At 58.3% G+C, this 27,040-nt stretch overlaps 1 protein-coding gene across 3 annotated transcripts in view; it reads left to right on the top strand.

Annotated features, from left to right (window-relative positions):
• Positions 1-20,903: 20,903 nt before the first annotated feature.
• Positions 20,904-27,040, top strand: part of ADCY1 (adenylate cyclase 1) — a 109,250-nt gene continuing 103,113 nt past the window's right edge. The window contains exon 1 of one of the 3 annotated variants that reach the window (XM_043588413.1): positions 20,904-21,554. In XM_043588413.1, the coding sequence (XP_043444348.1) occupies positions 20,904-21,554 (651 nt within the window). The remainder of the gene's footprint in view (positions 21,555-27,040) is intronic. The other 2 variants (XM_043588414.1, XR_006298432.1) reach the window with 2 other exon arrangements.

Here is a 27,040-nt window from a genome sequence, read left to right on the forward strand (position 1 = left end):
GGTTTTAACCTCTGTGCCCCTGTGATGTCAGCACCCTGTGCATCATTGCCCTCCCCTTCCGGGTCCATCTCTCCCAAACTGAGGCAGCTGCTGTCTGACTTATATCGGTATAGATTAGTGTGATCGTTCTTGAACGTCCCCAGGATGAAAGCATGTGTTGAAGGGACAGAGGTTTGGCCTTTTTTTTTTTTTAATGTTTATTCATTTTTGAGAGACACAGAGAGACAGAGTGTGAATGGGGGAGGGGCAGAGAGAGGGAGACACAGAATCTGAAGCAGGCTCCAGGCTCCGAGCTGTCAGCACAGAGCCCGACGCAGGGCTCGAACCCACGAGCCACGAGATCATGACCTGAGCTGAAGTCGAACGCTTACAGAGGTTTGGCGTTTTTAACCGTGTGCAGCGTTGGCTTTGAAAAAACTTGCCAAGTTGAAATAATTGCAGGCTGACAAGAACTTGCAAAAATAGTATGAGAGGTCTGGTGTGCCCGGTCATGGTTACGGGTCCATCACATGTGTGAGAGCCTGGAAACGCCCCTGCAGTACATCTCAGAGCTGCTCTGTCTGGGCACCGCCCTGCCCCCCACCCGTGCAGCTCCTCTGCGGTCACGCCCGCCTTCCTCCCCCCACTACCACCCTGACCCGTGGAAACCGCCAGCCTCTTCCCGCCGCCACGATGAGTTACCGGTGGCTCACTGTGATCATGAATTCTGTAGATGGCATAACGCTGTCCGGGTCGCCTTTGTCCCCTCAGCTCAGTGCCCTTCCCTCTGTCACGTTCTCCTGTGTCAGCGCCTCACCCTTCTCACCACCAGGTGCTGATCCACGGCCGGGAGGGGCCCAGGCTTGCTCACCTGCTGAAGGACATTTCGCCTGTTTCCGTTTCGGGCTCTCCCCAAAGACACTGACTTTCTCTCGGGAGCGTCTGTGTGGATTGAAGTTTCCATCTCTCTGGAATACGCCCCCCTCCTCCCCAACCGAAGTGGCTGTGGGGTAGGTCACAGGTGAACGTTCAGTCTTTCGGGAAACTACCAGACTGGTTTCCAGGGTGGCTGCGCCCAGCTGCATCCGGCCAGCACCCGGAGAGACCCAGGTTGTCCATATCCTCACCGACACTTGGTGTTACTGCTGCTTTAACGTAGCGCCTCTATTAGGTGTGAAGGGATAGCTTGCGGTTTTTGTCTGCGTTTCCTCCAAGGGGGAGGGATACTGGGTATCCCACTCGGCCCTCGAACATTCTCCCTCACGATCTCATGTGTTTGATTTCTGCCGAGTTTTAAGGGCTCTTTACGTATTCCAGACATTTTCAGATACATTTTGTTGCAAACATTTCTCCCAGTTTGGCTTTTAGTCCTTTGGATGGCGCTTTTTGTTTTTGTTTTGTTTTGTTTTGTTTTGTTTTGTTTTGTTTTTTGCAGAGCTAAGGCTCTGAATTTTGATTAAGTTCAACTGATCAATTTCTTTCTGTCAGGGACTGTGTTTTTGGTGTCATCTCTGAACTCTGTCAGAACCTCTAGATCCTGAAGATTTCCTGCTATGTTTATAGTTTTATAAAAGTTTAAAACTAAAACAGAAGTTTCTAGTCTTACATTTTACATTTCAGCCCACGACCTATTTTGAGTGAGACATAAATCAAGGCTCATTTTGGGGCACCTGGGGGGCTCAGTCGGTTAAGCATCTGACTCTTGATTCCTGCTCAGGTCATGGTCTCCCAGTTGTGGGTTCAAGCCCCGGGTCAGGATCTGTGCTGGGTGAGGAGCCTGTTTGGCTGTTTATTTAAATGAATAAACCTTTTAAAAAAGGCTTATTTTGTTTCTTTGCCTGTGGATATGTAACCACTGCCAGGAGTGGAGCCGGGCAGGATGGCCTCTGACCGGTGGGAAGCGGGTCTCTGAGATCCCCCTCTGCCCACAGCCACACAACAGACAGGCTCAGAGTGGGACCCGGGGTGGGGGACTTCGGGGGCTCCCCTGAGAAACTGAACAAAAATAAAAACAGATTTTTGACTTCAGAATAAAATCTACCTAAACCAGCCGCTGCTTTTAGGGAGAGTAGCGGTGCGAGGGGGCTGGGGAGCTGCGGTGTTTAGCATTGTCCGGCGGTGGCTGCCTGGGTTTACACACAAGTGAAAATTAGTCTGCAGTCTTCCATCTGTACTTTTCACTGTAGTTGAGAAGTTATGGGCTGAATTGTGTCTCCCCAGCCCCCCAATGGAAGTCCAAACACTGAACCTCATAATGTTACCGTATTTGGAGGTAAGGTCATCAAAGAAGCGATTAGGTGAGATGAGACCATCCTGGGGGAGGGTGGTCTTTCTATTAAGAGGGAAAATTTGGATACAGACACACCCAGGGAGAGAGCCAAGTGAAGACGGGGGGGATGCTACCAAAAGCCAAGGGGGCCCCCAGCCGCTGGAGAGCCTCCCCGCACGGCCTCAGGAGGACCCGGCCCTGTGACACCTGGATGTCGACTTCCAGCCCCCCAGACCTGGGAGAATAGGCCAAGCTGCCAGCCTGTGGTGCTTTGTTCTTGCAGCTCTGGCCGCTGAATAAATAATGCCCCACATTAGTGCAAGGAAGGAGAAGAAAACATGGTCACCTCACGGGGAAAGCGTTTGACAAAACCCAACACCCTTTCCCGATGAAACCGCTCAACAAGCTAAGAACACAAGGAACCTTCCTTAATATGATCAAGGGCATCTGTGAAAATCCCACAGCTACCATCACGCTCCCTGGTGAAAGGTTGATGTCTTTGCTCTGAGATCAGGAAGCAGACAACGGGATCAATTCCCCCCACCCCTGTGCAAACCTGTACTGCAGGTTCTAACTAGTGCAATTAAGGAAATGAAATAAAGACCCCCAGATTTCAGAAAAAGAAACAAAACGATCTCTATTTGTAGATGATGGGATCTTGTATATAGGCAATCACAAGGAAGGAATGCACAAAATTAAACCAATAGAGTTAATTACAAGTTGAATGAGTTTGTAGGATTGGTACACACAGATCAGTTTTGATTAATTAATTAATTAATGAAGTTTGTTTTATTTATTTTGAGACAGGGAGACGCAGAAGAAAAGGGAGAGAGAGGATCCCAATCTCTGTCATCACAGATCCTGACTCAGGGCTCTAACCCATGAACTATGAGATCATGACCTGGGCTGAAATCAAGAGTCAGATGCTTGACTGACTGGGCCACCCAGGAGTCCCCTGCAGATCAGTTTAAATAAGCCAGGAGACATCCCATGTTCATGGATTGGAAGTCATGCTCTTAAAATGACAGCATCCCCTAAATTATCTACAGATTTGATGTAATCCCTAGTAAAACTCCAATAGCCTTTTTGCTTTTTGCAGAAATTGACAAATTTATCTGGAAAGTCATATGGAAATGCAAGCACCCCAAATAATTCTGAAAAAGAAGAACAAAGTTAGACGGTTATCTTTTAGTTTCAAAACCTTATTACCAAGCAACATTGTGGCCCGGGCAAGGATGGACACACCAATCACTGGGACCAAATGCAGAGTCTAGAAACAAACCCTCACATACAAGTTCAGCGGATTTCAACAAGGGCCTCAAGATCCTTCAGTGCTAAAAGAATAGTCTCTTCCATAAATGGGGCCAGGACAACTGCACGTGCACATGCCAGAGAATGAATTTGGAGCCTTACCTCACACACCATATACTAAAACTGATTTGAAATAGATCAAATACATAAATGTAGGAGATAACACTATAAATTTTTTTTTAACATTTATTCATTTTTGAGAGAGGGAGAGAGAGAGAATGAGCAGGAGAGGGGCAGAAAGAGAGGGAGACATAGAATCCAAAGCAGGCTCCAGGCTCTGAGCTGTCAGCACACAGCCTGACATGGGTCTCAAACCCACAAACCGTGAGATCATGCCCTGAGCCGAAGTCGGATGCTTAACTGACTGGGCCACAAGCACCCCTAAAATTTTTGAACAAAACACAGATGTAAGTCTTTGTGACCTTGAATCGAGGAACAGTTTCTTATTTTAGTACCTATAGCACAAGCAACCAAAGAAAAAGGGGGTAATTTGGACCACATCAAAATGAAAACTTCTATGTGTACAAAGACATTAAGAAAGTGACCAGAAAATCCCCAGAATTTTTCCTGTAGAAGAAATTATTTGCAAATTGTACATCTGGTTAAGTGTCTAGTTACAGAATATGTGGAGAAGTCATCTTACAACTGAACAAGAGACCAACCACCCAGCTGAAGAAGATTTGAATAGACATTTCTCCAAAGAATGTGTACAAATGGGCAATAAATACATGAAAAGATGCTCAAGGTCACCAGGCCTCGGGGAAATGCAAACCTGCCCACGGTGAGATGCTGTTTCACACCCACTAGGATGGCTAGAACAGAAAAGGACAGGTGACAATAGCTGGTGTTGAGGAGGATATGGACAAAATTGAAACCCCCTTCATTGTCTAGAATGTCAAATGGTGAACCTGATGAAGTTTTGGGATGATGGGCGGGGTCTGGAGCCGATGGCCCGGAAAGAATTCTTGAAGACGTCTTTGGTGCATAAAGGTGGTTTATTAAAGCACGGGGACAGGACCCATGGGCAGGAGGAGCTGCACTGGGGTCGTGATGGGTAACTTGTCCCATACCCTCAGCTTGGGAGGGGGCGGGGATAGAGTAAGTCTCTTAGGAATTTTGGAAGCAAGGTTTCCAGGACCTTGAGGGGGTCGCTGTGGCCAGGGAAATGCCACTTATTACCATTTAGTGAAACCTCAGTCCTGAGACCCCTTGGGTGTATATCGGGGGCCCTAAGCCTGGAGCATGATGCCAGTGTGTGTCCTGGGGCAGTAGAGATAAAGGAAGGAGACTTACAGGGTCCTCGAGGTGGGGTGATGTGAAGCTGAGATTCCCTTCTGTCCCCCGCAAAGTGTCATCATGGAGGCAGCTGAACCCCTCGAGGGAGGTCACTGTGCCGGTTTCAAGGACTGGTCAGTGAGCCGTAGGCAGTAAGGGGATTTGATGTTTCGTTTGCCTCAGTTTCCCACATCACCACGGCAAGCACTTGAAACCCCTCCTGTGTTCTTGGGCAGCCACAAGTGTCCGAGGAACATCACACGGATCCCACCTGGGTGGGGGGTGCTGTCCGCCTGTGCTCTGCCCTCAGTCCACCCCACGCTCCCTCATCAAACTCTCTTTGGAAAACATTTGGTAGTTCCTTGTAAGCTCAACCAGATGACTGAATTTCTACTCTCAGGTATATACCCAGGGGAACGGAAAACATAAGTGCACACAGATACCGCACAATGTTGTTGCACCATTATTCGTCATGGCCAACCCAGATGCCCACCAGCTGGAGGATCGATAAGGAAAATGTGTTATATGGACGTCAGACTACTATATAGGCATAAAGAGAAATGAGGTACTGATTTGTGCTCCAGTTTGGGTGAACTTTGAAAGCCTTGTGCTAGATGAAAGAAACCAGACGCAAAGGCATATAGATGATTACATTTACATGAATTCTCCAGAAAACGCGGATCCGTGGAGGGCTGCTAGGGGTGAGGGCAGGAAGAATGGGAGGGGCAGCTGAGAAGAGTCGGGTTTCTTTCAGGGCTGCTGAGAATATTACGGAACAGGTAGTGGTTACTGTACAGCTTGGCAAATACATTAAAAACCACGGAATTGGACTGTTTACAATGGTGAACTTTGTGGTATGTCAGTCATGTCTCAAAAGGTAAACACAAAGTAAAATTAAAAGGTGAATAGGCAACCAGAAAGTATTTGCCACATTTACAACAAACAAGAAGTCCGTATCCGTAAAGAGCTGTTCAAATCTGTGTCAAACACCACTAGAAACATCAGCAAAGGATGCAGAAAGCCAACAGCCTCACGTGAAATGAGAGCGAAATTTAAAAGGCAGGAAATAGATGAAGAGCTTCTGTTTCAGCAGTAAATTAGTAAATTAAAAGGAGATACCAACCAGTGATTTGTTTTTACAGTTCTCTGTGTTCGTTTGTTTACATTTTCTGTAGTGTGTGTTGGTTTTCTATTTTTGAATCAGGAAAATTAACCTTTCAGGGTATGTGATGTCATTAACTCAGGCCTTGGGGACGGTTCAGGGAGCTGGAGCTGGGGCTGGGTTTGCCCTCATCTCTGGACCACACCTGCCTGCAAGGTGCTTTATAGATCTGGCTCCATGTGACCCTGTGCCTTCATGTGGGGGGGATGTGCCCCATGTGACCCTGTACTTTCATGCGGGGGGGGATGGGGGGTGGGATGTGCCCCATGTGACCCTGTACTTTCAAGAGGGGGGTGGGGGGTGGGATGTGCCCCATGTGACCCTGTACCTTTATGCACAGTGCATGGGGGGAGATGCGGAGGCTTCAGGCACATGGATGTGACTCATCACAGCCACACAGCCAACAGCCGTGTGGGAAAGCAGATCGTCGGGGGTCCCCATCTCGTGCTCTCTGTCCCCAGACACTCCTCTCTCACAGAGGCACCCAGGATGAGGGGACAGACTGGCGTCCAGGCAGTTGGAGAGAGGGGTGAGGTATAGGGAACCTAGGCCCCACAGCGGTGAAGACGCGCTACGCCTCTCACTGAGGCGAAGGCACAATCGGGGAGTGGGGGGGCCCGGAGAGCCCCGGGGATGAGAGCCCGGCCTCAGAGCCCAGGAGGGTGGGAACACAGACATGTGAGAGCAGCCAGGCAGGAGCAGCCGAAACAGAGACAGACAGAATGACAGCAAGGACTTGAGACCTGGTGAAGACTGGATCGTCAGGGCTCAGCGGGACGATGGTGGGCCTCTTGGGAACAGGGGCTCATGGGAGTGGAGGCCCCCCCGGGAGGGGCTGGCTTCTGGAGAGTCCTGTGTGTGAGCACGTGTGCCTGGCGTGCGTGTTGATGTGTGTGCCCGAGTGCCCGTGCGGGTGTGACACCTGCAACAGCCAGCTGAGCGTGGCGCCACCCGCCCACGGGTCTCTCCCCGCACATGTGCAGTGGGGCCACACCGAGTCTCTGAGCCTCTGCTTTCCGACCCCAAAGTGGAGCTGACAATCCAGAAGTGACTGAGCCTGCGTCTCTGGCGCAGGAGCCACCTGCGAGGTGCTGCTCCCGTGTGAAGGACCCCTGTCCAGGCGCAGGGGCTGCGAACCCTTTCATGGCTCGCCGTGATGTGTCCGTTGAGGGCCCCTCGGTGGTGCCAGGGCACAGACAAAAAAGGAGCCTGGCAAGGGCCTCGCTTTCTGCCCTCCACGCTTACTTCTTCCCGGTTCCCTGAACTGGGGGGTGTGGGGGGGTGCTGGTGTAGGACGGAGCCACTGTGGGACCATGGGCAAGCCGCCTGCGCCTCAGTGCCCTCGCCTGTCCTCACTCACCTCATGGGGATCTTGGCGAGGACAGCGAGAGGTGGCCCATGTAGCACGGTCCCGGCAGAGCCACTGTAGAAAGTACCACAATGCCCACAGGCAGCCTCGTCTTCTGCACACGGAGGGTTTAACTTGCTAGGAGTCACGCTGAATGCACAATTTTGACTTTAACCTTTCCCATTCAGCATGAGGTCGCGAGACCCCGTCATGCCATTAAAGCTCTTACGGCCATAGATGTGCTGAAAGCTTTCTGTCGCTGTTTGTGCGACAGGGTGACCTACAAAAGGGGACCCCGTGCTGCCCATCCTGTATCTCTTCTGGACGACCTTAAGGTGAGGAGGAGCATTTGGGAAACATGGACCTTCTTGCTCTGACTGCAGCCGTGCTGTGCTGGGGGCAGCGGGCCAGTCAGATTCTCTGTGCCCTGGCGGCCTTGCCGTGCCCTGGGTCACTGTGGCGGTAAACACACAGCCACCTTGAACCTCCAGGGGCAAGAGCCACCGCCTGTCTCCTTCTGCAGATAAAAATAGAACAGGTCATGTCTGTGAAGTAAAATGGTTAATGTCTATCTCTGTGTGGTTAACAGGAAATGCACATTTTAAGGATTAAAAATGCTTTTCCAAGTTTTCAGTCAGAGTTTTGCCCTTTTATTTTATGGAGTGAGGAAAGAGAGGCACCGGGGCCGAAGGCAGAGAAAGGGGCTTATAGGGAGTGCAGCAGGGCCCCACCCTTGCAGGAGCCCAGCACCTGGGAAGTGGGTTAAAATGCAGGGTCTCAGGCCCCCACTCAGACCTACTGGACCAGAAACTGGGCTGGGGAAGGGGGGGTGCCCAGGGCGTGGGCTGCAGGTTGGGGCTTCAGAGCCTCCGATTTACAGCCCAGAATTGGGGATGAAACTCATGATTACATAATTCAGCATGATGTGTGTGTGTATGTGCGCGCGCGCACACACACACACACACACACACACACACACACACACACGAGTAGTTCCGGGCTCTCTTTGTGACCTGCTCAGAGAAGAGCAGTGAGCAACTTGTCTCTGAATGACAGACAGCTTGAACTTTCCTGCAGCCTGTCTTTTGCACTCCCCATCTTGTAACATAGTTTTGTTTCTCTTTTCTCAGGTGTGTGCACACCCTTCAACAACATACAGCTGCAATGCGCTTGCTTTCAAGCTTTAAGAAGATGGTGTCTCCTGACCCGCGTATGCTGCGGCACGAAACTCTGGTGCTTTTTCGGCTGCCGTCACAGCCTCGTTCTGACGCGTCCTCAGCTATCTTTCCCCGGACTGGACGTTCGGGTGGTTTCCAGGGTCCTGTTGTCAGCACGCTCTTTGTGCCCGCCTTTTGCACAAGAAGACCCTGCTGGCAGTTGTGGGCCACAGTGAACGCGGTGTTTAAATTTACGAGAGGATGTTAGGTTGTTTCCCAGGAGAGGCTGGGTCCACTTATGGTCCCGCGTGGCTGTCTCTGCTCTGAGGCATTTGCCCACCTGGAGAGGCAGACGTGGTTTCACTGCGATCTCCACGAGACTTTCCTTGCCACTGAAGACTTGAAGCATCTTTTTCTTTCTGTTTATTTGTAAACTGCACGTAAAATATTTGTCCTGTCTGTTCCCCATTTTCAGGGGGGTGGGCTGTCTGTCTTTGCCTTTCCACTTATGAGCGTTCTGCGCAGAAGTTGGCGAGAACCCACTCTGAGCTCTGGAGACGGCTCGTGTCCTTCCCCAGCTCGTGGACGGGGATTTTATCTTTCACGGGGCCCTTGATGAGCCGAGACCTTCTACAATGTCATCAGATTCATCCCGCGAGCATCTCGCTTTTGGTCTCTTGTTGAAGCAACACTTCCCTGCCCCAAAAGTCAAATCGCCTCACCGATATATTCTTTCAAAATGGGTTACAGCATTGCCTTTCACATTCATCTTTGTGCCACAAAGACTGAGTTTTGGGGGTGGTGTTGAGTAGGCAGCGGGTTTTTTATTTCCTAGCTATTGGGTATCTTAGTTATCAATACGGAATGTGTTAATTCTTGAATGTCTGCCCATTTCCTGGCCACCAATCATGCTGCCTTTGCCACAAGATGAGCCGCCCTAGGCACGGGGTTCTGTGTCTGGGTCACCCTGTCCCTTCGTGGGACTTCTTGCTCCTTCTTTGTCCTGGTGTGGGGTTTTCTTACCCATCAACATAGCAGATCTCTTTCTGCTCGTTTGGGTTCTCCTCAGCAATTTCCACAAAGTTTCAGAATTCCTCCTGATGGGAGCTGCACCGATTTTGTTAGATTTATTCCCTTATAATTTTTGCCATTATTGTAAATGAGGTCATTTGGAAAATTCTGTCTCTCCGTTTCAGACACAGAACGAATATGCTGTTACATTGTTACGTTGATCTTTTTTTTTTTTACGAAACATTAAAAAATTTTTTTAAATTCATTTTTGAGAGAGAGAGTGAGCACGGGAGGGGCAGAGAGATTGACAGAGAGAGAAAATCCCAAGCTGGCTCCTCACTGTCAGCACAGAGCCGGACATGGGGCTCGAACTCATGAACCTGAGCAGAAATCTAGTCTCGGAGGCTTGACTGACTGAGCCACGGAGGCGCCCCTTTTATCCAACCTATTAAGCAGGGTTCTTGGGTTTTTATTTGCAGCCTCTCCTCCTTCTATTTAAGTACTTTGAGGCCATCAATTTCCCATTAAATACTGTGTCTGCTGTATCTCTTAAGTGTTGGCAGGCAGTATTTTTATGATTTATGTATTAGTATTTCAAGTATTTTAACTTTTTCTGGTGTTTTGTTTTGCGTCCTGGGTTACCTAGACGTATGGGAACATCTCAACAACCTTTCTCTACTCACATATACTGTACGAGCCTGAGTCTGAGATGTTTGAAGTCTGTGTCGGCGTTTTGCAAATGTTGCATATGTACCTGGAAGAACATATATGGGCTGAAATGGCTCTGTTAACGGTGTTGTTCAAATCTCATCTGTCTTTGCACATTTTCAGCGTCATCTATTAATAATTGAAAAGTGGTGGATTGACATCAACCACTCCGATGATACGTTTCTTGATTTCTCCTTGTAGTTTTGCCAACTGTTAATTTACGTGTTTGGACCCACTTTTTGTCGCAGGGCTGAATGCTCGTGTCCCTGCCCCTCAATTCATGTGTTAGAAGGGACTCACCCGGGTGCTGGTGTTAGGAGGTGGGGTCGGTGCCCTTGCAGGAGGGCCCAAACCTGTCGGCACCCCGATGGGGGGCCTGCAGGGCGATCACATCTGTCTTCCTGGTCCGTGTCGGAGTTGAGCCGACCCAGACCGAATCCTCCTGATGAATCAAAGCCGTTGTCACTGTGGGTGACCCCCCTCCAGCCTCAGTGGCACTTGTCATAGTGAAGGTTGTCTTGCCTAGTGCTTGTGTTTCTTTCCCGTGTCCTCACCTGCCCGCCCTGTTCGCCGTCACTGACCCGCCTGCCCCCGACATGCCTCTGACCCTTTCTCTGGGTTCACGTTCCTCTCCTCCCAGACGTGTCTCTAGGGTTTCACTGCTGTAGGCTAATTGCTGCAATTCTCTTGGTCTTTGATTTTCTGGAAATGTCTGTATTTTATCCTCATCCACAAAAATAACCTGTAAGCTGTGCAGTTCCTGGCTGGGAGTGATTTTTTCTCAGGGCTTCCAAGCCATACGCCCCTTGGTCGGGGTTTCTGGTGGCTGCCCTTTGTAAGGCCTGCTCCTGGTTCCCCGTGGTGGCTCGTCCTCCAGTCTGGCCGCCCTTCAGATGCTGTGTGAACAAGAGCCCTGCTGCTCACGCTTGTCACGACGCCTTAAGAAGCCTGTTCCTCATTGTTTTGTGCTCCATGTGTGATGGTTACAAAGTCTCGAGTCCTTCAGGGTCTCCATGCATGGTCTTCTTTTCCTGCTTGCTTCCTTACGTTGCCAGTGTCCCCACCGTCCAGGGGGAACAGTTTCAAACATGTAGGACAGGATGGGGGACGGAGGGTCCTCTCTGACGGAAGCATTTTGGTGGAACTCGCAGGCAGAGTCCTTGAGCACCTGGGCCCCCACGGCCAGGGACCAGGACAGGCTGGCCCGATGTCACAGTGTCACCTTCTGTGGGAAGAGCAGGCCAGCAGCCACTTACTAACTGCCCAGTGTCATCTGAGACCAGGCCGTCCCCACGTCCCTCACCATCCCCCGGGGCTCTGGATTCCTGGCAGCTAAGATCCAATCAAGGCTTGTGTGTTGCAATTGGTCCTGGCACATCTGTTATTCTAGAACAGTCTCCATACCTTTTCATATAAAAGGAAAGCTTTATTTCCTTCACACACAATTTCCCGAAGGGGAGTGGTCAGGGGCTGCTCCCATGACCACACTGGGCACGTTCCCTCCCAGAGGCCGTGGCTGGGTGGCCGCTTTCTCCCAGCGGGAAGGGCGGAGGCTGGGGGTGCGGAGGACAGCCTGGTCTGCAGGGGGTGGCACTCCGTCTTCACAGTGGGCAGGGGTCAGCAGAGACTCCCGTCTTTTTACAGATGGCAGTGTCGAGGCCAAGCATGAGGGGGCTGCGGCCCGCACCTGGGCAGGTGGAAGGCTTGCCCTGGAAAGGGGTCCACGGCCCAAACAACCCTGTGGGGTGTGAGAAGCAAGACCCTGAGCTCTGTGAGTTTTGGCCAAACGAACTGCGCCCCTGCCCTGGAAACCGCTGTGGAAATCAAGGTGTGCCCGGCTGGTTGGCGCACTCACGGTGCAGGTGCACACGCAGGTGTGGGGGGAGGGGCCGGGGTGGGGAGGGGCACCTGGCGCCCCACAGCCGGGTGCAGGAGATGCGCCAGCGCCCTCCTGTGCCCCACCAGGGACAGAGGCGCCTCCTCGGGGTGTCGATCCCCGTCCACGGGGACCTCCTGGCGTCCCAACTGATTCTCCTGGGGGACCCGAATTCACGTGCGGTACCGACACGGTTACTTGGCTTGGGGAGGCCCAGGGAGCGAAGCTGGTGGAAGAGGCTGGACTGTCCTGGGGGGGAAGGAGGGAGGCTCCTCCCTCCCCCTCAAACAACATGGGAGCAACTCGCATGGACCACACACCCCACATTCTCCCGGGACGCCAGGAGCGGGCCCCGTGAGCCCAACAAACACGATTTCCTTGCTCTGCCCCTCACTTGTCTTGACCTCAAAGGAAATATTGTTACCGCCATGATGTGTATTTTCCTGTGTGTTGCAGTGGCCAAAGTCCATCTGTACGGTGATCTATTCACGGGTCTTCACAAACCTGCTGTGCACTAGCTCTCATCAAACCTCATCACGTTGATTTACATTATTCTGATTACAAAAATTTGTTGTAAAGCTTTTGTAAACCATGGAAACTTGTACAGGAGGGAAAACGTCCACATCCTCACCCAGAGGGACGTGCATACACCACTTCAGACACTGTTGTCATCTGGGGAGCTCAGCCGCACTGTTCCCAAGTCTTTGGCACACGCTGTCAGTGCAGGGCCCCCTCGATGGGCGCACTGGGGGCCACAGCTGATTGAGTAGCTTGCCCTGACTCAGTGGTCCTGGACCCTTGATGCTGTCAGACTTAATGCACCTCAGTCCACCGGTATCCACGGGTCCCTGCCCGGGGCTGAACCCAGGGACGCAGGAGTGGGACGTAACAGTGAATGAGAAGTGACCTTCATGCTCAGGAGTTTACAAGGGAGGGTCACAGATGCCGGAATCCATGAGTTTCCTGGGCTGCTGGGAAAAATAACTCTGGACCAGGTGGTGGTTCTACAAAAGGAGTTCGGACTCCCACCACCTGACGAATCAGGTGTCGGGGGGCCGCTCTCTCGGAGCCTGTGGGGACCGCTCCCACCCCTGGCGGCCTGGGCTTGCAGGCTTGTGACACTGGCTGCTTGCCTCTGCGTCCTCTCCTCCTACTGAATTTGGGGCCTGCCTGGAATGCACCTCGGGGGCCTTGCTACTTTTATCTGCAAAGACCTTGTTCCCAGTCAGGTCACATTCTGAGGTTCCAGGTGGGCATGTGTTCCAGGGACCCCATGCCACCCACTGCAAAGACAGACACGGAGGAGCCGCGGGGTGGAGGGGGTGTGGAGGGGCTCCCTTGACACCCCCTCTCCTTAGGGCAGACACAGGGTCTTGGGCTGGGCCCGCTGGTCAGAGACCTTGGGCTCTGGGCACAGCGACCGGCCCAGGAGCAGGCTTGTGGCTGCGGCGGGGTCAGGAGGGCTCTGGTAAAGGTGCCGAGCGCGTGTGCAGAAGGTCACCTTCCCCTCCCGTGGTCAACCCTGGGTAGGAGGCCGGGGCCACGGGGTCGTCTTTGCCGGCACTCGGGCAGAACTGACCTGGGGATGACCCTGGGCTCAGGGGACTTCCATGTGTTGCATCACCCCTGCTTCCACAGGGAACACAACCTGGGCCTCAGGATGTCAAGGACTCAAGGGAACCAGTCCCACTGCCCTAGCTTCTAGCGTTCTGGCCACCGCAACTGGCAGAACTCTGCAGGGTGGGGGAGGTTCGGAGGTTTGGTCCTTGGCCACGCAGGGACGTCCAGGAGCAAAGTATCACCAGGAGGGCTGGGGCACAGGGACAGGGGTGCTGGGCAAGTGTGCAGGGCAAGGATGCAGGGCAGGGATGCTGGGCAGGGGTGCAGGGTAGGGGTGCTGGGCAGGGGCACAGGGCAGGAGTACAGGGCAGGAATGAAAGGCAGGGGTGCATGGCAGGGAAGAAGGGCAGGGGTGCTGGGCAGGGGTGCAGGGCAGGGGTTCCTCGAACACAGCAGTGATTTTCTTAGGGTTTTTCTCAGGGCGCCTGCGCTGGGAACATGCCTGGGGAGCGCTCCCCGGGGGCAGAAGGAAGCCTCTGATTTTTCAGAGCGAGGAACGGATAAGACCCTCTCTTCCTCTACTTTAAGGGAAAAGGTGCGGGCAGCTGGGAGGACGCCCCGGGTCCTGGCAGGAGCCCGCAGGCCGGACAGAGGGCTGAGTGGAGGCCCGGGAGGACCTGTTCCGGTGGGCGGGTCCGGGGCCTGAGAGGCAGACTGCGGAGGGGCAGGGAAGAACCAGCAGGGGGCTGGGCTGGGGTCCGGAGGGTAATGCCAGCCCTCCCCCCCCCCCCCCCCCCCCCCCCCCCCCCCCCCACCTGCCGAGAAGAGGCGGGACACCCCGCCTGGCCCCGCCCCCGGCCTGCGAGCTTCACGTGTCCCCGCTGAGCACTCTCCTGCGCAGGGACAGGGACGGGCGCGCACCGGCAACCCTGCCCGGGTTTTGGTTTTCCTGTGACTCCCAGATGGCCTTCTCAGCCTCTGGCTCCTATATTTAACCTATTTAATGAGATTTCTTTTCCAGTAATTCCTGAAACTGGTAATCTCTAATTGGGTCAAATTCTCTACCCACAAGCCAACGATGCTATTTTTAGCGCAAATCCTCAGGCTGAAGCTTCCCTGCCTCTCGGTGCAGCTGTCAGAGCCGACTTTCCGCATTTGGCTCTCGCGAGCAGGCCTTATTTCACGGGTTCTCCTGGCTCCGTGCGGGGTGAGCGCCCCGACCCCCCAGGACGACTGAGCCCAATGCACTGAACGCCGGGCACCCAGTCCGCGCTGTTCGAGGGCGCACGCTTGTCCACTGGCCTTTTGTCTGCAATGGGGACGGTCCCCAGGAGAGCACATCCTAGAGCATTGTTTCCTGAGCTACAAGGACCCCAAATGCTCCCAGTGAGCAAGTGGACCTCATGAAGTGGGTTCATGGAGAGTCCCGTCCTGACCTCATTCAGCCGGAGGGGGGGGGAGGCCTGCTGTGTTCGGGGAGGGGGGCACACTGGCACTGCTTGCCGCCCATGGCTCCCACTGCCTCCAGCGTGGGGGGCACCCCTCGTCCCCTCCAGTGGGTCGCTGTGTCCCCTTCTTTCTCTCTGCTGGGCTGTGCACTCCTGGTGCGCAGGCTGGGGCCTGGGTCACCGCTGTGTTTTCAGAACCCAGCACCGTGGGTCTCTTGAGGTTGCCTTCAGTGGCCCTGGCTTCTGGGCGCCTGACCAGAGCCCCTGATGGAAACATATGGGTCTCCGTCATGCAGGGCCAGGGAGTTGCCGGGGTGGACGCGCCCGTCTCTGGGCTCAGCGGGTCTTCACAGGACCCACAGCCAGGAAAGCTGGAGCCCTGTGTCCTTAATGGCAGGGGTGCTGAGAGAGGGACCAAAACTCCCAACCTCTCCCCCTCAACGATTCCTGTCAGTGGGGTCTCCTTCTGGGCCTGTTCTGGAAGGTTCTGGCCCCTACCAGAGCCCTGGAGAGGAGGACAGTCAGCCTACACTCACCTTCCCTACCAGCCTCAAGCCCAGACAGGAGGTCCTTCCTGACCTCAAACAATTTCCAGTTCACAGCCCTTGGCCTGGCTTTGGTCCTGGTGCAGTGCCCCCTCCTCCCCCTGCACCTTTCCCCCAGATGCCAGGTGGGACCACACAGTGTCCTTCCTGAGAGAGCAGTGGGGACCTGGCTCTAAATCAACAGGCAGGTGCCAGAGCAGCTTCAGAGTGGCATGTGTGTCCTAACTGCTCAGGGCGGGACGGACTCCCCCAACCCCACCCGCACGACCAGAGCCTGGTGGAGAGTCCCCTCCCTCTCGGGAAGAGCCTGCCCGGAATCCAGCCACTTCTCAATTTAGTACAAAGAAGTCTCAGTTCAGAGGAGCCGGAAGGGGACACACTTGGTTTGGCCTGTGGAGGAAGATGTGGTCAGATTTGGGAAGAAGGCTGTGACTTGGAGCTCCCGGGTGGGCGCAGGGGGGCTGGAAGGAGGCACCTCTCCATCTGAGACCACCCACCACCACCTCCCTTTGGGGCTCACTAGACCCTCCCGGGTAGCCCGTGGCTGGCGTCTGCCCTGCTGGGGTTATCCAGAACCTCCCATTCTGCCCTTGCTGACCTCCACCTTGCACGCCCTCACGCCTGGGCCCGTTAGACCTTCTGCCTGGTCCACGGCCAGCATCCAGGAGGACACGGACCTCACACCACCCCTGGCTCCAGGGAGAAGAGGTCAGTCCCACCGGTCCCATGTCTGGATTTGTTCTGCGGGGACTGTGGCTCTGGGCCTCCAGAGCTCGGGGTCCCAGTTCTGCCCGCCGTCTCTGGGAGGCCCCCTCCATTCTGGGGATTCAGGTGTGGTCACAGATGGCCCAGCCTGACCCCACTCCCCCGACCCCAGAGGGCTGGCCAGAGGACACGCCCTGTGGCTGCTTTCTGTGGGAGCGCTGGCCGTGGTTTTGAGCGTGTGTTATCTGGGGGACTGCCGGGCTGGCCCAGGCCTCTCCCAGGGGCCTCTCCCAGGGGCCAGGATTCGGCTCGGTGCCGAATCCTAGTGACAAGGTGATTGCCAATGTGCCCATCACACAACCCTCCCCCCGCCAGCCAGGTCTCCCTGCGTACCAGGCATGCGGGCCGCCGTTATCTGGTGCCCATTGCTCTGAGACCCTGGCACAGAGGTGAGGGTGCCAAGTCCCCGGGACCCGCGACACAGGGCCCCACAGAGGAAAGTGGCGGAGCTGGCTGGGAGGCCGCCCAGTTGGCAAGGCATGGGGACAGCGACGTGTGAAGCGGCAGGCTAGTGAGTCCCTCCTGCCACTTGTGCTGTGTGGCTCCGTGATCACCCACCTGCCTTTCTAACTGTAGCCCCCACGTTAGCTGGAGGAACCCCTCAACCTCGGTCCCAGCCGCCCGGGGCCATGTTCCCCATTGTGGCCTCGGCCAGGCTGCAGAGTCAGGCTGGGGCCTCCGCGGGCCTCTGCGCCGTGGGTCTGAGGCTGCGGCTGCTTGCCGCCCAGTGTCAGCCATCCGGCCGTCAGCGAGGGAACTAACTTTCCGGCTGGGGTCCCGTCCGTCCCGAACAGGTCCTCTGACGGTTTCTACTCACTGTGCACAGTGCGCTCATGGGCTCCGCATGTCCCCAAACCACCAGCCTGCCAGGGAATGGGGAGGCTGAGCCCCCAGGTCAGGGCTTCTTACAGCGAACAGGGCCTCTTGTGCGGTCCTCGTATCCCCAGTGGATCCAACGGATGCAGCTTTCCTGAGTGTGGTTCCCTGTTGAGTACCGGCCGCCTCTTCCCTTCCCTGACTCGCCTGCATTTCCACGAGTGTGTCCCACAGACCCACAGGGGACACTCTGTCCCAAAGTACAGAGTGGGAGCCCAGAAGAGACCTCATCTGGAAACCAGAGCTCCGGCAGAAGTCCCAGGAGCTGGGGGACACTCCCCGACAGAAGCTGGCTTACCTGACATTCGGCTCCAAGACTTAGCGTGACACCCGCCCGTTCCTGCGGGCACAGACCACCGACTTGTTAGGCCCAGCAGCTGTCTCTACTCCGTGCTTACAAGGGGCGGCTTCGGGGCTCTCAGCCCACGACCGCCTGTGAGCAAGGCACTCTTACATCCTCGTTGTGTGGAGATGAGGCACAGAGAGGGTCAGTAACCTGCCCAAAGTCACACAGCTGGGCGGCATGGCATAGGTCTGCACCCTTAGCCAGGACACCACACGGCCCCTGGGGAGGCCATGACGCTGGGCCAGGCTCCAGGCTGGGCCCGTGTAACACCATGCCCACCCACGATCCGGGCCAGTTCAGGGGGTTCCTCTGAAGCACAAGGCTCAGATGCAAAGAGACAGATTTGTAAGCGATGGAAAGTCAGAGGGACGCATGGGAGGCTGGCGTCCTGCCTTGAATGATGAGCTGGCCGGGTGGGAGATGGCTGTCGGCCACCTGAGCAGGAGGGCCAGAGTTAGCGCACACACATGGGTTACTCTGCTCACCTCCCAAGCGGCCCTGGTGCTTACGGGAGGAGCATAATTTCCCGACTGCATCTGCACGGCCACTTTGCCATGGGTCAATATTTACTCTGCGTAACAGGCAGCATTACCCAGGGTACGGCACGTGCTGGGCGTGCTGCTGGACCAGGGCCGCCTCCGGGCTTGGACACCAGACGTCTATTCTCACGGCTGTGGGGGCTGGGAGGGAGCCTGGGATCACAGTGTCTCAGGACCGAGTTCTCTGGGAAGGCGCTGGTGGCAGGGGCGGGGGGGGGGGGGGAGGCTCCTGCCTTCTGGTGGCTTCTTGGCTTCTGGCGGCGTGATTTGCCTTCAGGCTTTCTCCCTGTGTGTCTGTCTCCAAATGTCCCCTTTGTATACGGACGCTAGTCATACTGGAGGAGGACCTGCTCTACTCCAGTGTGGCCTTGTCTGAAGGACACCTGTAATGACCTTCGCCCCAAAGAAGGTCACATTCTCAGGTACCGCGGGGTTAGGACTTCAGTGCATGATTAAACCGATGACACTCACGAGGGCACGGGGCGTGGGCACCGCACTGTCTCAGACAGCTTGCCCGTCATCCCTGGCTGCAAACTGCCCACTTGAGTCCTTGTCTTTCAACCCAGCAAAGGGGACCAGCAGCCCTGCCCCCACCCCAGACCCCCTCGTGCAGTAGGAGGCTCCCTGGGGGCGCTGGCACCTCCAGTCTCTGTGACTCGGGCAGCAATGTGCAAGCCTCTCTAGGCCTCTGCTTCTTCAGTGACAAAATGGGGAGGTGATTCCTCCTTTCCAGACAGCCACGGAGCAAACTGGATGAGGGACAGGAAAGTGACCGGTGGCCCTGGGTGCTTTAGTAGGACACGCACCTGTGGCAGTGAGCAAAGGGTGCTGTCCCTGTTTGGAACCTCTTTCTGCCGCCCCCAACAGAGAGCGGGCTCTTGGAAAGAGGTGGGTGCCAACGTCATCTTGTGGGTGTGTTGGTGAGGGAGGGGGCTCTGTTGGCTTGTGAACTTGGCCCCAGGACACTTCATGCCTTCATTCTCGGGTGGCTTGCCCAACTTTTGGACATTATTCAGCTTTCCTTTCCTGATCATTAGGACATAAAACTACACCATACATTTAACAAGAGAGTGTACTCTTGATAGTTGATGCCTGAAAGATCACGCAGACTGTGCTACTGCTGGGGACAGGTGGGGACAAGATGAGGGAGATGGGCACTTTGCCAGGCCAGCCAGGAACAGGGGTAGGCAGGTGACTTCCAGACCCCCCTTGCCCCGGGGGCTGCCAGGTCCAAGAGGGGACAAGGACAAGTGACCAGGTGATCAGATAGAGCACAGGGTCCTAGGGGGATTGGGGACCCACACAGGGAAGCAGTACAGGGGTGGGGGAGTCAGGAGGGCTTCACAGAGGAGGTGCCCTGCGTGGGGAGGCCTGTCCAGGAGGAGGGGTGGGGTGGCCACCGAGTATGTGGCTACCTGCCGATGCCAGCTGTTGAGAATGCAACGGTGTGAGCTCCTGACCGGGCAGACCCTGAGGTGCCATCTCTACAATGATCAGAGCTGACGTGTGACTGCTTTGTGCAATTAACAAAAATGGCAACTTCGTATGGCCCGATGAATGTGGATTCCCCACGTTCTAGATCTTGAGCCCATACAAAAACACACGGCCAGGCCAGTGGCTCTCACCCCAGGACCGACTGAAATCCCTGTAGTGCCTCTAACACAGACCCGTGCCTGGGCCACACCAACCGCATCCTGGGGTCTGAAAGTCACCTGGGAAGGACCCCTGCAGAGGGCTAGCCTCCTGGGCTCTGTGATTTCTGGGGCCCCCAGTTCCTGGTCCTCGCATAGGGAGGGGTGGATGAGAAGCAGCAGGGCATAACGCAGGGGTCAGGGGTTTTGCCGAGAGCCTTTACTTCCCCGCAAGCCTCCTGAAGCCAGCTGCTTACCCCATCCTGGGGTGGGAGGGCGGACGGAGGTACCCGCCCTGGGGCGCGTGTGAGCACCAAGCCCCTTCCCTTGGACCGAGTGAGCAGAAGCCGTGGCACGGGAGTCGCTGGGTGGGACCCACGGTCGCGTTTCTCCTGCTGGGAGAATGCGTGCCGCCATCACGTCTGTTTGCAGCGTCCCCCCTACGGGGCGCCGTTTCCCACCCCACCCCTGCACCTACAGCTTCATCGCCTGCCGGGACTCTGGCCTGGCTCGCGGGGCAGCCAGGAGGCCACGGCCACGGCTACCAGGGCTCGCAGCCCCCGCCCCGGACGGGACGCGCGTCCAGCGCGCCGCGCGAGGGTCCCGCTAGGGGGCGTCGTAGGCCCCGGGGTCCTCGGGGTGCGCCGCCGGGCGCGGGGCCCGCCCCCAGGGCGCCTCTAGAGCGGAGGGGCCTGCTTCTCCCGGGACTCACACAGTGGGCGGGGAGACGCCCCCAACCCCGGCTCCCCCCAACTCCCCCCTCCTCCCCCCACCCCCGGGGCTCAGCGCGCGACGCTAGCATTCTCCACGCCCCAAGATACGGCCCGGCGGGGTAAACTGAGGCTCGGCGCGCGGCGGGGCGCCCCGGTCACGCGGCCCCTCGGCTCGGCGCTCGGCCGGGCTGTCGCAGCGCGGCCGCCTGAGCGCCGCGGCCCGGGGCGGGCGGCGCAGTGCGCAGGCGCGGCGGCGGCCGGGGACGCGCTCGGGGCGCGCGCGCGCGCGGGGCAGCCGGCGCCCCGAGTCGGCCCGCCGCGCCCCGCGCCTCCCGCCCGCGCCCGCCCGCCCCGGCGCCCCGGCCGCCGCCGCATGGCGCTGAGATGGCGGGGGCGCCGCGCGGCCGAGGCGGAGGCGGCGGCGGAGGCGGAGGCGGCGCGGGCGAGCCCGGGGGCGCGGAGCGGGCGGCCCGGCCGGGCGGCCGGCGCGGGCTGCGGGCGTGCGACGAGGAGTTCGCGTGCCCCGAGCTGGAGGCGCTGTTCCGCGGCTACACGCTGCGGCTGGAGCAGGCGGCTACGCTGAAGGCGCTGGCGGTGCTCAGCGGGCTGGCGGGCGCGCTGGCGCTGGCCGAGCTGCTGGGCGCGCCGGGGCCCGCGGCCGGCCTGGCCCGGGGCTCGCACCCCGCGCACTGCGTGCTCTTCCTGGCGCTGCTCGTGGTCACCAACGTGCGCTCGCTGCAGGTGCCCCAGCTGCAGCAGGTCGGCCAGCTGGCGCTGCTCTTCAGCCTCACCTTCGCGCTGCTGTGCTGCCCCTTCGCGCTCGGCCGCCCCGCGGGGACCCTCGCCGGCGCCGCTTCGGGGCCGGCGACCGCCGACCAGGGCGTGTGGCAGCTCCTGCTGGTCACCTTCGTGTCCTATGCCCTGCTGCCCGTGCGCAGCCTGCTGGCCATCGGCTTCGGGCTCGTGGTGGCCGCCTCGCACTTGCTGGTCACGGCCACCTTGGTACCCGCCAAGCGCCCGCGTCTCTGGAGGACGGTAAGTGCCGCCGCGCGCCCTTGGTCCGGTCTGGGGCACACCTGCCCGGGAGGGACTGGGGACACTGGAAGCCCAGTGCGCATCAACTGACTGGGAAGGTGGGGAAACTGACACCCCGAGTGTGTGTGTGTGTGTGGGGGGGGCGTTCAAGGTCACTCAGCGAGCTGAGGACGCAGTGGGGGGCTGCGAGGGCCCGCCTCTTTTCCGAGTTACCGTCCACAAAGCGCCCCTGGGTGTGGGGCGTGGAGACGCGAGCGTGGAGAGGGCAAGGATTGGCCCAAGGTCAGGCAGCTGGGGAGCGGCCAAGCAGGGCCAGATCCCGGTTTGCCGCTCTTGGGCGGCACACATCCCGCAGGAGCGACCGAAAGTGGGCGCGCGATCGGCTCCGGGGCGGGCAGGGCTCCTGCTGGCTGTGCGCACAGCTCCGGGCGCCTCTCCAGCGCGCCTGGACCGCGTGCAGAGTCCCCCTCCCGGCCTGCGGCACCCCAGGGATGTGGGGAGGGGACGAGAATTTGGGTCCTCTCCAGTCACTCTGGCACCCATTACGGACCCGTCTCTGGTCTAGAAAGATACGTCTGCCAAGGTCGAATGGGGCTTTGGTCCTTGCCGCCCCCGCGCTGCCTTGGCCTGACCCAGGCTGGCAGCGCCTGAACTTTGTCACTGCCTTCTGGGCGGACTGGTGAGACACTAGTGGGAACAAGGAGGCTGCCGCTTCCCCGGGGCTCCTCCCTGGGCCCCAGGACCCTGGAGGCTGGAGGCAGATGTCTTTGCTGTGTGGGGCTTTCAGAGCTTGGTGGGGGTGGGGAGGGGTGGGGGTGGGGTGGGGGAAGTGCAGCCCAGCCCACAGGGGCTTCGAGGGCCCCCGAAGGAGGGTTTTGTTTCTGTCTCTGGTGGCGATTTGGCAGGAGGGTGGGGGAATCCGATGAGGTGGGCGAGCCCATCCAGGGAGAGAATGTGGCAGATGGAGGAGGTGGGGGCGATGGGGTGAGGGGAGCTGGACAGAGCAAGCTTGGGAAGAAGGAGGAGGTGAGGGAATCAGACAGGGGAGTCTGGGGGGGTGCCCAGGACCAGGATCCACCACCCAGGGACTGAGGGATGGGGATGCAGGGACCACCCAGGGACCAAGGGAGGTGTCCCCCCGAAGGGGATGCAGGGGCCCACATGGTCAGAGGGGCTGTGAGCGCAATGCTGGACCTGCATTCAGGCCCAGAGAGGCCAGCACGTGGCGGGGGGGGGGGGGGGGTGGTGAGGAGGAGGGAAGGGGGGAAGGGAGCTGGCAGAGAGGCTGAGGTGCGGGGGAGGGGGGGCAGGAAGGGGCTTGTGGAGGTGGGGAGGAGAGAGGGAGAAAGTAGGGGTGAAAGCCAGAGACAGAGGTAAGGCAGAGAAAAGGGAAGAGGGCCAGAGGGCTGCCTGCATGCAGGGAGGGGAGGGGGTTCCTTCCCACAGGGCTCTCCAGCACACCTCCCTCTGGCCTCTCGTGGGCAGCATGTGGCCCTTGCTTGACGGCCTCAGGAGGTGCTCCTGAACCCCTCCCCCGCAGCCCTTCCCCCCCCCTTGGCTGTCTGGCCCCCACAGCCAGGCCCCCCAGCGCGACAGCCTCCCTGCCAGCACAAGAGGGGAGGCCCAGCGGCCAGGTCAGCCCCCGGTGGTGCCAGTCCCGAGCTGACCTGGACAGGCCCAGGGCCAGGGCCACTAGGGTTCTGGGGTACCCGAGGTTCAGTCGATTCAGTGAAAAGCTGTACTATTGTCTTTTTCTGAAACAATTTTTTTTTACGTAGCTTCCGCTTGTTCCTTTTAGAGAATTCAGGGAGAGGAAAGAGTCTGCAAAGGTGCCTTGGGCACAGGGAGCTCTGCCCCCAGGATGAGAGGGGCCCCTGCATCTGTGGGGGAGGGGAGCCTATCCAGGGAGCCCGGATCCTCAGGGGTTCCCGCAGCAGGGCAACGCATGCCCCCGTCCCTCCCAGGGCCTCAGTTTCCCCACCTGCAGGGCTGGGGCGCCGTTGGAAATCTGTTGGAACAGCTCGTATTCAGAGTCTTCTGCTTCCACTGTGTTTGGGCTTCTTCAGAATGTTCCTGTTCAAGTCTACAAACACTAGTGGTGGTGGCGATGTGGACAAACAGATGGGGAGGGTGCAGAGAAGCTTTGGTGAGGGCTTGGGTGTCCCCCAGGTGTCGACCAACCTGTCCTGGGGCAGCTGGGCAGCCTGGCCTGGAGGCGGGGCGGGGAAGGTGGGACCCCATGTGTCAGGCCCGTCCCCTGCTTCTTGCCGATGCTCTCCAGTGTCCCTGCTACCCTGCAGGGTAGTTGCGTGTGGATGGTCCTGTATTCCTCGGGGTCTGGTTCAGGACAAGTGGAAGCCCTGGGGCCCGGAGGTGGAGGCCCAAAGGAGGCTGTGCAGGGGTGGGGTGACTGAGGCAGTCTGTGCCAGGCTGTTGGCTTTATTGCACATGCATGGGGTGTTCTGCGTGCTGGGGAGTGCTGCTCTGGGCACTGAGGGGTTCACGTGGGGGCTCCCAGAGCCTCTGCCCCTCCTCAGGGAGGCTCTGGGGTTTCCTGCAGCAGCCCTGTTCTGCCCTGCTGTGCGGAGCTCTGGGATGTGGCTCATGTGCTGTGGGGACCCTGTGGAACCCGGGCTGGCCCAGGCTGAGAGGCTAAGAGGACCCAGGAGGCCACGACTGCACAGTTGACATTGGGGCTGGTGCTAGGCCGCCTTCCCGGGAGGGGCGCCTGCTGCTGCCTTCAGGGCAGAAAGAGTTTAGGGACACGGTTTTATCCCCACCCAGCCCAGCCCCCAGGAGGAGCCCCTTCCTTCTTTGTGCCCCTGCTCCCTGCCCACTGGTTGCATCTAAACTAAGCAATTTGTTTTTATTTAACTGAGCAATGTGTCAGAATTGAAGGCATTTTGTTCCAGAACACCTGAGGTCTGCCTGGAGACCTGGGGCCCAGGTGGGGGTATGGGGGTGGGGTGGTGAGTGGATCCTGGGGTGCTGGGAGGGGTGAGGAGGAGGGAAGGGGGAGAGGACACATGTGCCCCTGCTCCCGGTGGTGGCACTCAGGGACTCGAGGACAGAGTGGCCGCTTGGGGACTGTGTGTGTGCACGCCAAGGTGGAGGCCTTGGGGTGGTGGCAGGGAGAGGGGTGTGCTTGGAGGAGAGCGGCTGGCTCAGGGTGCCCCCACTGGAGGGCTCTGTGCGCCTGCCAGCCCCAGCTTCCTACCCCCCACGGACCCCAAACACCCACTTCTGGGCCAGGGTGGGGTAAGATTGCTGTAGTGGGCCCACATGGGGTCCACTGTGTTGTGCACAATGGTTTTGCTCGGTCGCCTATCTTCGTTAAGTGAAATCTATTCAGTGTACTCCTCCCCCTCTTCTGAACCTCTGATAGGACCACAGAAACCACCATCCCCTCGTCCTGGCGAAGTGGGAGTTGGCCGGAATCCCCCTGTGTCCCTCCTCCAACTCCTCTGAGCTCTTGGGGGAACCCTAGTGCTGCTGGCAAGGGGGCGCCCAGGCCACCAGGCTGCTGATGCGCCTCCTGCCCACCACCCACACACCGGCTCTTCCTCCTGCTGGGGGGAGTCTGTCCCTTCCTATGCCCTGCCCCCTTCCGAGCCCCTCCCCCGCCGGCGCTCCCTCCCCCTTCCCCTTGCCCTCATTTCCCTACCCTGCTGGTCCCTCAGCCGCCTGGTCCCTCTGCTGCCACACCCCAAGGCTCCTCCCCTTCCCCTCCCTGGCTCCCCCCCCCCCCCAGCCCCCAGCACTGGCTCCCCGGCCCCTCCCTCCACAGGCCCTGCCCCTGCCGCCCTTTGGTCACAGCTGGGCCCTTACCAAGTAGGGCCCCTCCTCCAGCTGGGCACTGCCCCTGCTGGACCCCCTTGACCTGGCCTCCAACCCCTGCCCCCCCACCCCAGCCAGGCCCAGGCTGGCCCCTCTCCCCGCTGGTACTTCCCTCCTCCTCCCCCAGCTTGGCTGGGCCCTGTCACCTGTTTGCTCCCCTGCTGGTGCAGCCACCTGTCTTGGCTAACCCCTTGCTGCTGGGTGGGGGCTGCAAGCGGAAGACAGGTGGGTCCTCTTGGCTCAACACTGCTGTGTGAAGGCGTCGGGGGGGTAGTGGGGTTCTCTGCCTTGGTGAGGAGTGCCCCCATGACAGCCTCCTTGTCCTCAGCGGCACCTCTTTTCCATAGGCCTCTGGTGGCTGGGCGGGGCTCAGCTCTTAGCACTTTGGGCTTCTCACCACCTGCAGGCTTACAGCCCTGACCGCTCTGTGAGCCCCCGGTGGCAAGGGGTGTCTCCCCCACGCCTCCAGGTCTGCGTCCTGTGGGCATTCCCTGGGGAACACCTGATTCACAGCCTGCCTGACCCCTGGGTCCCCTCCCCACAACCCGGCGTGTCCCTCGGAGACTCACTTGTGTTGTCCTCCCCCCTGGGCCCTAACCTGAAGAAGCACCTGGGATGGCCCACACTGGGGGCAACAGAATCGGCTGACCAGAAGCAGGGGCCTGGACACCTACGGTACCCACCCAGCTTCAGGCCAGGGCTCTGGCCTGCTCCCCTCAGGGTGGTCCCAGATGCTTTTTTTGCTGCCCCAGCATGTGCCAGGACCCCGGGACTGTGCGTGTGCTGGAGTCTGGCCCCACTGGTGGACTGGTGGAGGCGCCGGGGACAGACTGGGCACACTCACCTTCTCTGGATAGCTCTGCAATCCATGCCTGGGTGCTAGCCCCCGGGGAGGGGAAGGGGGAGGGGGAGGGGGCTCATGGGAACAGGTCCTCTCTCCAGGATTTGCAGTCTGCGGGGGACCCCAGGTAGCAACTGGGACTGTGGTCAGTGCTGGGGAGTTTGTGTGACCTTCGCAGGCGTATGGAGGGGACAGGGTGGAAGGAGGGCTCAGGGGGACTTCCTGAGGCCAGTGCTCCAGCCAAGATCCTGGATGGATGGCGCTGCAGCTGCCGGGCTGGGCTCAGCCAGGGAGGTGGGCGCGGAAGGACGTGGGTGGGCGCTGCAGGGCACGCCAGCAGTTCCGGTTTCTTTGGAAAACAGCACCAACACCCTTCAAGCCTTTTTAGCAGAGGGGTCTGATCAGGTTTCTGTTTGGGGGCCCCTGGGACGCAGTGGGGAGCAGGGGTCACATGAGTGGGCGTGGGGGCTGCTGCCTGGCCCAGACCAGAGTGGGGTTCTGTGGGAAAGTGTCTGCTTGCCACTGTCTCCACCTGCTGTGAATGCTGCCCAGCTGCCCTTTCCGGAACCCGGAGGCTCTCGGCGATACCCTTCTCTTGTCCCCCACCCCCGACATCTGGAGGGCCAGGGCTCAGCGCCCTGGGGGACAGGTAACTGTGCTGTGTTCCTTCTGACTCAGAGCCCAGAACCATCCTTGTTCCGCTTCCCAACCCAGACGGGGTGGTGGGCTTGTGCGAGGGTGGGGTGCAGTTCCCGGCTGTGGGACCTCGGGCAGGGGACTTACCCCCGTGCCTCGGTTTCCTCCGGGT

Source organism: Prionailurus bengalensis, chromosome A2, assembly GCF_016509475.1.
Source record: "Prionailurus bengalensis isolate Pbe53 chromosome A2, Fcat_Pben_1.1_paternal_pri, whole genome shotgun sequence".
Classification (NCBI taxonomy): Eukaryota; Metazoa; Chordata; class Mammalia; order Carnivora; family Felidae; genus Prionailurus; species Prionailurus bengalensis.